The sequence below is a fragment of the Diospyros lotus genome, chromosome 5, assembly GCF_014633365.1.
Source record: "Diospyros lotus cultivar Yz01 chromosome 5, ASM1463336v1, whole genome shotgun sequence".
Taxonomy (NCBI): Eukaryota; Viridiplantae; Streptophyta; class Magnoliopsida; order Ericales; family Ebenaceae; genus Diospyros; species Diospyros lotus.
The window spans coordinates 39,098,438-39,113,240 of NC_068342.1; the positions used below are offsets into that span (position 1 = coordinate 39,098,438).

Genomic DNA, 14,803 nt, shown 5'->3' on the forward strand with positions numbered 1-14,803 from the left:
GAAGGCAGCATTCAGTTCTTAACCAAGATTTCATCTACTCTGCCATTGGAGAGCCAAAGCTATTGTACAAAAGAAGTCAAAAGATATTATCCGATAATGTAATGGTACCACCCAGTGAACTTATGCTGAAAGAAGTTGCTACAATAAAATAATCTGCAATAATTTTTAATATTCTTAGCACATGAATTGGTGGATGACTATTTTATTTTATTTTTTGATAAGTAAGGTAGTGGATGATTTCATGTTTGTGTTTTTGCAAGTTTAGCTTTGTTTAGGCCTCAAATATGGAATTTAAGTAAACTTGCTAGCTTACAGAAGTCTGTACTACTTTGGCTTGTTGCTAAATTACAAGTAAATACAATTTTAAACTTATCTAACGCAGTGGTAAAACTTGTTCTGGCCTGGAATGTTATAACCATGTTTTAAGCAAGAAACTTTCCCTGTTGTATTGCACCACATCATCTAGCTGTACTGGAATCCGGCTTAACATTCCCTTCAGTAGAGCTTTTCCAATTGCTAGTCTTAAACCACGTGGCATATGCAGCAGGTTCAATTCTAGTGCTGAAATAATTTTTTCAGCAATCAGGCATGTAAAAGATTTTCTGTGTCTAGTTATCAGACTATTTAACACATGGAGAATATGGTGTGGCATTCAATGAGAGGATTTCTATAATCATTTCTTGTTGCTTGCAGGACTTATTTGTACCTTCAGCAGTTTCTTTGGCTGTACCTCTGGCTCTTTTGTCACTTACTAGGTATTACTCTTGCATTGTTAATGTGAAATTACCGCATCTTTATTTGAAAGCTATATTTGACTACATGAGTTGTAAATAAAAGAAATGAAGATTGCATTTGTCATTCAGTGAAGTTAATGGGAAGGGAGTGGACTCGCCAATTATTTTGGCATCTGAACAGATAGCACCTCGAGGACAGCTTGTTTTATCTGTTGGAATTGGAGCGCTTGTGTTTGTCCCAGTATTCAAGGCAATAACAGGTCTGCCTCCTTACATGGGAATCCTGCTTGGACTTGGGGTACTTTGGATTCTAACAGACGCAATCCATTATGGTGAGTCTGAAAGGCAACAGTTGAAAGTACCCCAGGCTTTATCGCGAATTGACACTCAAGGAGCCCTTTTCTTCCTTGGGATCCTTTTATCTGTAAGCAGGTACGCAAGAGTCCATTTTATCTTGTGACATGTTTGTGGGATTTACACTTCTCCAGAATGTGCAACAAGTCTTAGATTTCATTAGTTTATATCAATGTTAGTGACTTAAGAGATCAAAATAGAGAAACTATCACCCTTAACTGGTAAAGTGCTATGTAATTTCATTGCCGTTTTAAAAAAGGTTAAAATATGCACAATCTCTAAGAAGCTTAACATTATACTATAGTCATTTAAGAAACACTTCTATTGCCTTTACCACGACGATACCAATCTTTCTCTATAAACAGCTGTATATATTTTTCTTCAATCAGACTTCCTGAGAATGATGGCTTAAGGCTTGATATGTTGTTCAGACTTCATGAGAACGGAAGAAACCAGTACTTAGCTCTGTGAACCTTAAAACATTTGATTTTGTTGTTTTTCTTTCTGTTCCTTTCTTTTGCTTATCATTTATGTTGTTTTTTATTTCATATGCCATATGTATTTACTGGCTTAGAAGATTTGGTTTCTAACATTTAACAATTGGTTTGTCCCACTTACCTATTCCCCAAATAAGTTCTCTATCTAAGTCCAAAACCTTGAGATTTCTCATATAGACAATAGCTAAAAAAAAAAAACTCAACTTTTATCTTTCTTTCAATTTTGGACTGAAACCAAGAGAAACTCCTGCCGCCACAGTTCCCAATAATGGGAATTGGGAACTCCCGTCACCACCAAAAGTCTTCTCATCAGAACTCTACGAGTTTTGAGTCCTATAGATTATGGATGTTATTTATTTTGTATTGTTTTGCTTGTGCCACCAATTGTTAAGTATTATCAAGTTGGAAGTTTTACCACACCCCTAACCGATGAATTATGAATCATGCCATTGTGGTATAGCTTGGAGGCAGCTGGGATTCTACGGGAACTGGCAAATTACCTGGATGCCCACGTTCCCAATGTTGAGTTGATTGCAAGCATAATAGGGCTAGTTTCAGCAATTATAGACAACGTACCACTGGTTGCAGCCACAATGGGAATGTACGATCTTACTTCCTTCCCCAAAGACTCGGAGTTCTGGCAGTTGGTTGCATATTGCGCCGGCACTGGTGGGTCCATCCTGGTTATAGGCTCTGCAGCAGGAGTTGCATTCATGGGAATGGAAAAAGTTGATTTCTTTTGGTACTTCCGGAAGGTATATATTCAGCAGATTGTTGACTTGTCTTGGTCATCACATTCAACAGAAGTCTTTTAAGTCTTTAAGAAGCTACTAAATCTGTCCTAATCAAACAAAGCCTCTTAGAATCAGGAAGCTGAATGACTCTTGTGTTTTGTAGGTGAGTGGTTTTGCATTTGCTGGTTATGCTGCGGGTTTTGCGGCCTATCTAGCAGTTCATAATCTTCCCACATCGCTCCCGACGACATTAGCTTACGCCCCGTTCCTTTCAGGTTTGATAAACTAGTAGAGCTCAAGATTTGCTCTTTTTTTTTTTTTTTTTCTAGTTGCAAATGCAAGCGAGCCAGAGCAGAGTAAATGGCATCATGTAATGTAGTGGATTGATCAGCTGAACTGAAACGTGTGATTGGTAGAATGTTAAAATAGTTTAGGGACGCAGGAAGCTTCTGCAGCATACATTTATACAAAGAGATCTAAAGCCTATTTCTATCAGATATGCCAAATGCCGTTCAAATTCTCTTGCATCTAGTTCTAGACGTACTTAGTCCTCCTTGAAAAATTATAAAAGACCAGGTGTTATGTTTTATTAAAAAAAAAAAAAAGAAGATTTAAAATAGTTAATTTTTATACTTCAGACCAAAATAGATAAAGATTATGTTTTATTTTTGTGACATTAAAAAGAATTATCTTTACATTCAGTCACCAAAAAAGAAGGGGGTAAAAAGAAATTCTCAGAAAGCCAAATGTTTAAATTAATGAGATCAAATGCCAAGCTATTTTAAAGCAAAGTAATTCTTATAGAAACATTTTCATAAGAAATGATTTTCGTGATAGGAAATGCTTAAATTTGGTACTTAAATTTCATTCAACAAAGCTGTGAACAATTGGATATTAGGAAGATTTCTCGATAGGAAATATGGAGCCAACAAGAGGCAGGTTCCTGCATGTTATATAATAATGGTTATCTGCATCAAACTAACCAACAGGATGGATAGTATAGTAATAAGCCAGGCGTCCCAACAATAAAGGATTTGGATAACAATACATATTACATCTAATAATTTTCTCCCAACCTTTTAAGATCCCAAGAGACAAGCTCATCATGGTACATACCAATTATTTGTATCTCCCAAAGTTATGACAAAAGCATATGTGAAAGACTCGCCAAAACCAAAACACAAAGCAGAGATGAAGAAGACCATCAAAATTTGGTTAAATGGGGAAGCCCATCTTTCGCCCGTCCCTCCACTATAATTTCCGCGGACTCCGAAATTGCACTCGCGAATCTTGATTCGACATTTGCCATCTGGACCTGGACGAACTCGAGTGGACTTTCTGGGGAACCATCTAACAGTACACGTTCTTCAGTAATCTGGAGCCCCTTTTTTTTTTTTTTTTTTAATTACATGCTATTACTTGCGCTCCCACCAAACCCACCCCAATGTCATTACGAGGGAGATAAATCCGAAATATGCCTAGCTTATTAGGATTTTTTTTTTTTTTTAAGTTGCGTCCACTGACACTTACCAAGGACCACTCCTAGAAGGATGTAAATTTTTACTTCTTCCAGGAATCCATCTCACACTAGCAATCTTCAGCATGATTTTACAACCCCCTCCTTTGCCACCCAACTATGCCCCTAGGGGCATCCGGAGACCTCTTTGTTTAGCTGTGAAGTCTGCATTCACTAAGTTCACAAAGACACTGGATATAGGCTTAATCAAACCTTTGGTGATCATGGCTTGAAGAACTCTTGTATCGAGATCATCCCACCCTCACCTGTAAGTTCAGGGGGTCGGACCTATAGTAGAGCCTAAGAGGCGAAGGGCCTATAAATTGTCATTTTTGGGGGCCATTATTTTTTTCCAAGCCCACCCCCCAATCAGTCCCTTTTGCAAACCCTTCTCTTTCTCTAGCTCTCTCGTCCTTGCTCTCACCCTTGTCTTCGCTCTCGCTCTTGCTCGCCCTCGCATCTCGGTCGATAGCTGGGGAGGTCACATCTCTAGGTATTGGATTCGGCTCTCTTACTCTTGCTCTTGCTGGGTGACTAGGTCGCTCGCATCTCTGCATTGCCATTGGGACACTTTGATTCAATCTTTTGAGGTTTGGTTCAATCTTTGGTATTGTGTTCTGTTTGGGTTCAAATTCAATACCAGTGACAAAAAAATCTTTCGGTTCAATCTTTGGTGTTGTATTCTTGTTCTTAGCAGGCAGACAGTGCATCCCTTCATACACACTAAGAGACAAAGTTAATTTATTTAGTTATGTTCTATTTAATGTGTATTTTTATTTTATTTTGGCTAATTTAACACCTATAACGAGCTTAGGAATTATGACTTTAGATTTTTAGTTTATTGTTATTTAGATATTTCATTTAGTTAGGAATTGTTGAGATGTGTTAATTGTGATTGAATATTTGAATTGTATGCTAAAATTGTTAAATTTTTTATTTTATTTTTTGATATGATATGAATATTTATTTTTTTAATATTTTACTATAAAAAAATAAAATTTAAAGGTACATTACGATTTATAATGGGCCCATTTTTATCCCAAAATCTCGGGCCGATTTTTACCCCAAAATCTCTAGAGCCTTACCTGTAACTAATTGGACAGCTAGTCTCCCAAGCTTCTCCCCAAGTTCAACAAATGGTTTTAGTTCTGTCAAAACCTACAGTTACAAGTAAGTGTAAAAAACGTTAGGGAATTTCATGTTTCAGTTTTATCTTGGTGGATCAAAAGGTGAAGAAAATTTAAATTAAAAAACTAATTCGCAAAAGTAACCATTTTCCTCGATTAGGTGTCCCAATATCGTGTCTGTTTTTGAGAAGTCAAAGTACTAAGTTTACAATTCTATCGTTATTCAAACGAATGTGTTGGAGTAAAATGAACTAACAGTTTCCTTGTGACGTACTCGAGTCTGGAGATGCGAGTTCGATTTCTAAAAAAAGTAGAATATTTTCTTCTGAGGAAGGACCTTGAGAATGGTATCAGTGGTGTTAAGACCTATCATCCTGATCATTTGGGCACATTCCATGATTTACCTCCTTAGTGTAGTTCTAGAGTAAGGTGACTGAGGACGCCAGTAATGGGACGTAATCCAAAATAATAAATAAATAAAGTAACAGTTACTTAAAATTCAATTCGTACTGTTATAGATGTTAAGACAAGCAAAAAATCTTGTACCTCTAAGGGAACCATAGGTGCATTCACTATAATAGAAGCAAACTCTCTTTCAAGTGTAACATCTTAGACTCTGAAAAATAATTAATCATTAAGTTTTATGGTGATTTGTGTATGATCATCAGTTAATTGTGGGATTTAGATGAATTACTTGTGACTTATTAAAGAATTGCGGTTGTGGGTAATTAATTATTTCATTTGAGAATATTTTTGAAAATGTTAGGGTGGAAGTGAAATAAGGAAAATGAGGTGTGGGAGTATATGTGTGAATTCTGGAAGACCGGAGGCTGTGGCGTGATTTCCAAAAATGGGCCAGGATGATCTTAAGTAAATTGGTGTGCATAATATGAATGAAGGAGATGGCTGGTGCGGGTGGTTGCCGGCACGCATGGGGAGGCTGCGGTTGCGGGTTTGATTTCGCGAAAGGCCACACGCGCGTTGGGGGAAAGGCTGATTTTTAATCAGCCAAGGCACCCCAAAACGGTTTGGGGCGCCAGGCGATGCTTATGCGCGCCAGCAAAGCACCTAGGCAGCGCCACGTGGCACGGCTGTGTCTCTCACCCCAGCTATTCTTCATTTCTTTCTTACTGCCACGTGGCAATATTTGGGGGCTTCTTTAGGCCCCAAGTTCTTCACTCTCCTTTTCCAGAGCCTCCGACGTTTATAAATAGCGGCATTTTCTGCTGTGAAATATTGAACGTGTCAAAACTCTGTTTGTGAATATATGTGATGTATAAAAATATTTTAAATTTATTTAATAGTGTTAATTAATCACGTATTTAGCTATATTATCTTGTAATGTAGCAATAATAATTAAAATTAATCGTGTGCCTAATTATATTATTTTATAATTATATAGAAAATTGGAACGCGGATCCAACATGAAGCGAGCAATTAATACACGATAAGGGTTTAATATGCTTTGTGTGTAAATCTATTTTGGCATAGTTTGTATTAGACGATGGGGGAAGTGCCTAGGCATGAGGCTATAGATTTGGGCCATGTGAGTCTCGAGATGAGATCCTAAATAAAATCGATGGGGCCACCAAAATCCAGACTAGGGTGCGATGGACAGGCCTACATACATGATATACTTCACATCTTTCTATAATTGTCATGCATTTTAATTTATTGCATTTCATATTACTTTTATTGAGTCCCCAGACTCACCCCCTTTTACCCCCCATTAACCCAACAGGTGACTCAGGGTCTACGAGGGGAAAAACAGTGTTGGTGGAAAGTCGTCAGTTAATAGTAAAGATAGACACTGAGAATGTGGGTTGTGTTTCTGTGATATTCATGTAATATATATATATATATATACTTTGTATTTCAAGATTCCCGCTATGAGTAATTCAGAGTGTGTGTGTGTGAACTGATCGATTGCAGTCGGAATTATGAGATATGCTTGACTGTTGAAATATTTTGTTGAGCAGGTTGATATTTATTTTATTTGGAATTGAATTTATATTTTAAGGGCCTAATCGTGTACGAGAATCGGGTGAATTTTTGCTACCTATGCATTCTACACTCGAAAGTGGCGAAACCTGGACCCTACCCAGGGTGCCCATATTATTTTTATATTTTATGTTGACGGGGTATAACTGTCCTTTAAGATAGGTCGGGATTGTAACCGTGGGTTACGGTGACACCTGATAATGGGCTAAAACATCACATTAAGGCTCCAACAACAGCTTTAGCTATTTCAATTGTCACATATCACTTGACTAATACTTAATTTACTTCACTAATATTACATTAAATTTTTAAAAATAATCATTACACATTAAATGCATATTTTAAATATTTTATCTACAAACAAAATTTATAAACTGATTTTTTTTTTTTTGTCTAAAATCAATAATTGTTTATAATAGTTCTACAAGAAAATTAAAATGATTATTAATTTTAAATAAGACTATTAAGAATTATGTAATATTACATCAATATATATATATAAATAATGCCATGAAAATATAGTACAAATTTCCATATGCATAATAAAAACTTTTATATTTTATATATTATATATTGCAAAACACACCATATATTAATTTTCAGATAATATATATTTATTATATCTTATTTTTAAGCTATTCATAGTTAACTAAATTTATTATAATAAATGCATTATAAAAATATATATTTAATATTTATTAACCATATATATATGGATCACAAAATTAATTGATTAATTAAAAAAATTAAGTGAATCAAATTATATATTATAATTCATCATTTATATGTATGTTTTTCATTCAATTAAATTTTCGTCTTGAATACCTCAATTTCTTATAATCATTGTTCTTGATTATTGTTATATTTTTTGAAAAAAAATTATAGAGCAGGAAATACTTAAAAAGTGAAATGAATTATCTTTTTTGAAAAAAAAAAAGAATTTATGGAGGAGGAAATATTAAAAAGTGAAATAAATAGGGGTGTATGTGAAAATTAGCTGAAACTATAAGGGTTGAAATGAAATTAGATTATTTGTTACTACATAATAATTACAACTTGTAACTTGTAAAACGCTAATTTATTTCAATTTCATTTGAATTTAAATTGCAGCCTGCTGGGAAGAAAATAAGAGGAGACTAGAGAGTAGAGACCCACTCGCCGCCGCAGCCTCGCTAAAGGGCCGTCACCTACGACCGCCGACCGCCGCTGTATCCTCCTTCTCCGCCGCCCCAGCACACCCCTCCCTGTGCCGCTGCACACCCCTAGTGCAAACGGCGTCGCGTTGAAGTTCGGTTGTCTTTTTCGCTTTGAAACCCTTTCCATTAACCCTAATTTTGATATATCTATAAACTTGATCTTTTGTTCTTAGCGTTCCCACCCTTCTTCAGAGCTTGAAAGGGCAAATATTCACATATGGGGAAGACTAGTTCGCGGTAAAATTTATCTGAACCACAAGAACAGGCATCTGCGCAAGCGGTAGATTTCATTTTACCGTTTCTTACTAATGAATTTTGTATGCAGATCGGAGCCGTCGACTCGTGCCGATCGCAAGTTCGAGAAGAAACTTCAGTTCTATGCCAGTAAGTTTACCTAATCACATTCAGATTCAGGTCTCATAATCTTTCTGTCAGTAATGGAGATCATGTGCTAATTTTCTTTTGATACATCGTGATTGCTTTTCGGAGTTTTAACCTTAATTATCTCTGTTTGTGGTTCTTGGTGATGTATCCTGAACCTACTGCTGTAAGATTCTGTAATTTTTTGGCATTGCATGTATCTGGTTAAACAAATACTAGGATCAGTAAAGCTCTCCTTCGAGAACTTTGATCATAGCAAACCTTAGATGGAAGCAGCAAGAGTGACTTGAGTGTGCATGTAATAATTTAATGGGGTTTAAGGCCGTGGGTTACCTGTCCCTAATTTGCTCTCTATAGTTCGTAGACAAATCTGGCAGTTAGAATCAATATTATGGTTTCTGTATCATACTAGAATCTATGGGGTTTGAATTTGTGATTAGATGCCCACTGCTTCCTTACAGTAGATGTAATCATCAAGCAACAATATACATCTACCTGAGGCTTGCTACAAGTGTTAATATACTTTGGGTACCATGGCCTGCATGTGTAACATTTTAATAGGGTTTGGACTGAACTATTCAACTTCCCTTGCTGCCCCCTACCCAAGAGAGGAGGTCGGAACCTCATTAATGAATTTCATTTGAATTTCGTTTTCCTTCCCTATTTTATTCTACATTTGTTCATACATGTTGAAATATGATTTTTAGTGCCTAACTATCAATGATTACCAAAAGCTCCCCGTAACTGTTTTTATCGGTATTTGTTTTTTTTTTCCAGAGGTTAGAGATACAGTTGCTTCATTAGGTGTGCAAAAAGCTATTAGTAAGGTGAGAACTTCTACTATTATGCCTTTTGATTCTGAAACAGTATAATTAGACTGTCTTGATTTAGTTTGGATGGTTTAATATGCCCTTTTGCTTATTCGTGCACCAGCTTGTTTAGGAATTATATATTTTCTTCTTCCGCTTCTGCTTATATATATATATATATAATTTTTTTTTCCAGAGCTCTTGCCAATTTCCCAGGTCAACAATATGAAACTCCACTCATTTAATAAATGAAATTGTTAAATATTAAATCTGTATGTCGAGCTACCAAAGTACCCAGACAAGCTGTCCACCTCTCCCAACTGAATCTTTTATGTTTAATCTTCAGCACAACCACAAAATAACTAATGTATTATTATTTTTATATGGGGTTGAAAGATAAGATGTCTGGAAGTCTAAAATTCATGGAGCAGACCCTACCTGGTGGGATTAAGGCTTGTGGCTGACAGGCTGTTGTTGTGTGGGTTTGAACTTTGAAGGTCCCATCGGTTTGGTATTTCATTTTTATGATATGTAAAGCAAGTCCAACAACCAATGTTCTAAAAATTGGCCTAGGCGCCGCCTAGGCGCTAGGCGGCCGCTGGCCGCCCCGAAATTGCCCTAGTCGGGCCTCCTAGGCGCCGGCCCGAGTAATCGGCCGGCTTGGGTGCCTAGGCGGCCCAGGCGGCACCTAGTCGGCCTGCGCGCCTTGGCGCCCAACTCGTTGGCTCAGCCATTTTTAGGATTTTTTTTGCTAAATCATTAAATCGAACCTCTCAACATCTCCCTATTTCTCTCTTCTCACCTGAACACTATCGCCGCCTCAACGTTGTCGCCTCAACACCGCCAAGCTTCATCGGCCCGCCAGTAGCTCACCGCTGTCGCTGCGTCCAGCTCGATCCTTGCCGCCAAGCTTCATCGTCACCGCCTCTTATCTGTCGCGTCCTCGTTGTCCTCAGTGTCATCGTCGCCGCCCCCGTCCTCGCCGTCGAGCTCCATCTGTCGTAACCTCTCTCTCTCTCTCTCTCTCCCCGTCTCTCTGTGTGGTTATTGGGGCATTTGCTCCGTTTTTGTTTTTTGTTTTATTTTATTTTTCTTTTCTATTTAATATTTATATATAATTATAGATTTATATTTAGTTTTATTATTAATTATATATATTCTATAATATTTCCAAAAAATCCACTTAGCTGTTTGCTTATAGTATTGATTGTATGACTAATTAAAATGTTATTTATTAATTACAATAATTTATTTCTCATGCTTAATTCTATATATTATTGGTTTATGTTGCATTATTAATATTTTTCAACTTTGATTTAGTTAAAAATAACATCAAATTATATCACAAAGTTTAAAAAATAAAAAAAATAGCAGTTTTCTTAAGCGCCGCCTAGGCCCCGCCTAGGCGCTAGGCCCCAGCCTGGTGCTCGACTAGCGCCTAGCGCCTTTTAGAACACTGCACAACATCAATTGATTGCCACATTGGAATTTATTTTTTGCTTTTATTTGTTTCTCTTTGGGAATTATTAGGTTAAAATGTGATAATCTTTTGGTATAATTGTTTTGCACCCTTGTGTGTGGGTGTGAATGTGCGAGCAACATAAAAAAGTCTTCAAATGATATGAAATTTCTACGTATAACTCTTAAAAACCAAAAATGGTACTTTGACTGTCTGTAGTTACTATTTGTAATTTCAACAACTATTTGTAGTTACTAAATGGCATCTTTCTAATAATTGATGTTTCAACCTCTCACCTCTCAAATACTGTCTTCAGCATCTTGAAGTTTTAGGAGGTGACTCTACCTTTAATTGTTTTCTTTAAGTTACAGATGATAAGAACCTTCTATGAATTTTCTTTTCAAGTATAATAACATTAAGAGGACCTATTCTTCAACTACTAAACTCACTTGCAAGTGGTGGCTATTCTATTCTAATGATATAGGCACCTGTTTATTTTATTTTATTTTTATTTTAATGTGAACATGGCCCTATACCTAATCATGTATGCTCGATGCAATTCTTTTCTCTTTGTACTGGCATATATTTGATTCACATTTGATATTTTGTTGATGAAAAGTAATGTTTATTCTACCAGAACAAAAAAGATAGAAGCCGAAAAAAGAAATTGGAAGCATATGATTTTTCATCCCTGTCTGAGTTCCTTCCCGACTTGAAGGTTTCAAAGCAAGTAGCTCCTACGAAATTTAAATTGAATAGCAAATCCAGGCAGACTCTAATGTAAGCGCTTCAATTCAATGGCTTTCCATGCTCTTATATCTCTATTCTCCTTTGGTGTCAATACAACCATTTCCATTTTTAACATGAAATAATTGTGTTTTTTCCTCCAGACTAAGAGAAGCAAATCAATTACAGGCAGTTCTTAACCATCCTGCTTTCCTGTCGGACCCGTTGGCTGCCATTCATCAACACTTGCACAGCACCCAACCTGGCACAGACCAGAAGCCAGAAAGAAAGCACATTAAAAGTGGGAAGAAGCAGCAGCAGCAGAAGAAGAATTCTAAAACCTCCAAATCTATGGAGATCTGATTCAAGATATCGTGGCTTTTATTAGCCAGCTGGTACATAAGTCTAGCAACGTGGGAGGCCTCTAACCATTTCATTGCTCAAAGTTGAATATGTTTTGCAGTATCAAGGCCTATTAAGGTTTTTGGATTGGAAACATGTAAATGAATTTGCCCCAGTCTTATTTTTTTTTGGGTGTTCATTCATGCTCCAAGATGGCCTATTCCACACAAGAAGAGAACGAATTATTCCAGGGAATGAAGAATCCAAAGTATTCAAAGAAGCATTTGAACAATTTTCCTGCTTTACAGTTTGTTATTCATTCTAGAATTTGGATGACGAGTACTTTAAAAGTTTTGCAACGTAGGCTAAGATCTTCCACAATAGAGGCTGCAGATCTCCTCGGTTGCTTTAATACCAATCAATTGAAGAATCTTGACCGTTTCCTTTCACCCTTAAACAAAGAACGTTCATAATAGAGAAGTAGGGCTGTAAAATTTGCAAGTTGAGCACTTAAGCATCATAAAATTACAATGTTAACAAATGATCTCCAACAGAGATGAGCCCGCAGCAGCATGCGAGTACAGGAAACAAAATGTTTATAATTCATGTCACTTGTGCATTCTCAATTGTCATCAATTTTGTTGTGATGAGGCAATTATGCACATAAACAGAGATGTCCGTGCTGTAATCTTCCTGAAGCTCCAGTGGCGCCTAGTGACAACTTCAGTCATTAATTCTTAGAGGCTGATTGAAAGATAAATACTGCCGTCAACACGCCCACCAGAGCTGTAACTGCCAAGGCCACTGTCGGCAAGGGGCTTGTGAGCCCGAAGTTCTGCAGCAAAGCGAACAAATGAAGATAAACTTACAAGGAAAACGCCGCAGAAATTGTCTAGCTCCAGGACCATATTTGCCTCAAAAACAGTTGAGATTTGAACTCATACACAATGTTTTCGTTTTTTGGGGGGGTTTAATTTGTTCTATAATCACAAATCAAGATTTCTGTCAACAAGGTTACTGATGGAAATTAGAAACTTATAAAGGTACTAGTGCTGCAAATAAACCATCATAATTCTTACTATATTTGTTTGAAACCCAAAAGTTCATAAGAGATGGGGGTCAAAGAGGGAAACGGTTCATCAAAGGAGATCAGTGGCCTCACAGTCGTGTCGTCTCTTCCTAAACAAGGAGATGGAGAGTTGCGCATTGCATACTGTTAAGACTTTGTAACCATTTATGGACATGCACATGAAAATGAACAGATTCAAGATCAGAACATGAAAACTAAAGTTATATAATGTACTCACCCTGAAGACAGACCAAGTTATATGGGGTAATTTCAGATTTAGCAATTAGGTTGTATCTTATGAGTTATGAATTATTTCCCGATTGGTAGAATATGTATCTCGACTTACACCAACAGAATCATTAGATTATTTATGCATACCTCCAGGAGTCCCTTCCCAGTTGCTATTTCAACACTAATAGCCACCGCAAAGCCAACCATTGCTAGTCGGCCTAGCCATACATCCAAATTGTTTTCCTCCTTGGTACTCTGCTCACACCTTATGGAAACTGATGCTGTTTTGCATGCAAACTTCCTCTGATGAGTATTACTGCCTTTCACTGGAAAATGATGCATCAGTTTATAATATTCAAGAAAGTTACATCTATGGAAAAAAAGAATACTAAGTACTTAACAACAACACTACAATATGGAACTGCGCTGGAAAAAATAGAAATCCAAGAAAAAACCAACTTGCACTGCAATGTCAGCTATTGGCAGATCTAAACTCTGAAGTGTATGATCTTTGCACAATTCTACAAATATATGAATATTCATAATTTTCACGACCTTAAACCTGCTAGAAAAAGGGGTGTCTTAGTGCACGAGACTTCATGTTGCAAGGTTCAAGGAGGGTTGTTATATGCAACCTTACCCTTACGTTGCAAGGAGACTATTTCTACAACTTGAACCTGATAGAAAAATTATCATAAAAGACTGACCAGCATTGGTCCTCTGACATCTTACTCCCATTCAGCATTCTATCCACCAGTGTGAGGGATTTATCTCCATTTGTTACAATTTCTATAGTTCATGACATTCGGAGAATGCCATGGATAATATATTCATTATATATAATATTCTAATCAAGAGCCTAGCTTAGCATTGGTATCAAGAGTTCGTTAGCCACCAGAAAATGTACAAACGTTACTCTAATTCAATTTTCCACGGGCCTGGACTGATTACATCTTATACGTCAACCCAAATTGGACAAACAACGAGTTTTTAGGGCAAGCTAAGCTTGAAGAAAAGAGTATCAAAATTCAGAAGAATAATTAGGAATCGCCATGCCATAAAGTGTATTGCACAAATTCTATTATGATGAAGATGAACCACACAAAATCAGAATTTCATCCGTCATTGATCAAAAGAAAGACGCTTTTTCGAAAGAAAAGCAAAATCTTCAATGCTCATGAGAGCTTACAGAGAGGAGAACCGGTGGCGAAGGCAGTCCGAATTCGAGTTTGTGCGGCTCCAAGCTGATTATGCCCAACAATGGCGATAGGGTTTCTTCTTGCCGATCTCCACGCGCAAACACCTACAAATACAAGTCAATTTTTCCGCAGCATCTAAAGCTTTAGCTCAAGAGAGCAACGTAAAAGTTCGTTACCATGGACGGAGGAGTAGAGAGACGAAGAAACTTGAGTCGCCGCCATTGGAAGACTGACTGAGCGAGAGAATTAAGCTTGAGAGTTATCGACGCTTCGCCCCTGAATTTCTATCTCTCCGTGGGTTCGTTTGTTTTCCGGATCTATCAACGGTCATCCTCCACACATCCTTCCTTGTACCACAGATGGACACGTGTCCTCTGCTCTATTTCCACTCCATTTTTACCTTTTCACGCCGTAGTTTTCATATTTAG

The 14,803-nt window shown here is 37.1% G+C and overlaps 3 protein-coding genes across 6 annotated transcripts in view; 2 read left to right on the forward strand and 1 right to left on the reverse strand.

Moving 5' to 3' along the window:
• LOC127801716 (sodium/proton antiporter 1) overlaps positions 1-2,871 on the forward strand; it is a 29,927-nt gene extending 27,056 nt beyond the window's left edge. Inside the window, exons 5-8 of one of the 3 annotated variants that reach the window (XM_052337084.1) lie at positions 694-755; positions 846-1,166; positions 2,046-2,340; positions 2,649-2,871. In XM_052337084.1, coding sequence (XP_052193044.1) covers positions 694-755; positions 846-1,166; positions 2,046-2,340; positions 2,649-2,693 — 723 coding nt within the window. In that variant the 3' untranslated portion in view covers positions 2,694-2,871. The other 2 variants (XM_052337082.1, XM_052337083.1) reach the window with 2 other exon arrangements.
• Positions 2,872-8,071: 5,200 nt separating this feature from the next.
• Positions 8,072-12,156, forward strand: LOC127801717 (ribosome biogenesis protein slx9-like). 2 transcript variants are annotated; one of them, XM_052337086.1, is made up of 5 exons: positions 8,072-8,396; positions 8,485-8,543; positions 9,318-9,367; positions 11,446-11,588; positions 11,724-12,156. In XM_052337086.1, the coding sequence occupies exons 1-5, from the start codon at positions 8,377-8,379 to the stop codon at positions 11,920-11,922; spliced, it is 471 nt and encodes a 156-aa protein (XP_052193046.1). In that variant the 5' UTR covers positions 8,072-8,376; the 3' UTR covers positions 11,923-12,156. The 2 variants fall into 2 exon arrangements, with proteins under 2 accessions (XP_052193046.1, XP_052193045.1); XM_052337085.1 differs by having other exon boundaries at positions 8,075-8,396; positions 11,699-12,156.
• Positions 12,157-12,363: 207 nt separating this feature from the next.
• Positions 12,364-14,719, reverse strand: LOC127801720 (stress enhanced protein 1, chloroplastic). Its single transcript, XM_052337088.1, has 4 exons — positions 14,552-14,719; positions 14,366-14,479; positions 13,324-13,502; positions 12,364-12,711 (listed from the first exon to the last, which is right to left on the reverse strand). The coding sequence occupies exons 1-4, from the start codon at positions 14,595-14,597 to the stop codon at positions 12,607-12,609; spliced, it is 444 nt and encodes a 147-aa protein (XP_052193048.1). The 5' UTR covers positions 14,598-14,719; the 3' UTR covers positions 12,364-12,606.
• Between the last annotated feature and the right edge of the window lie 84 nt (positions 14,720-14,803).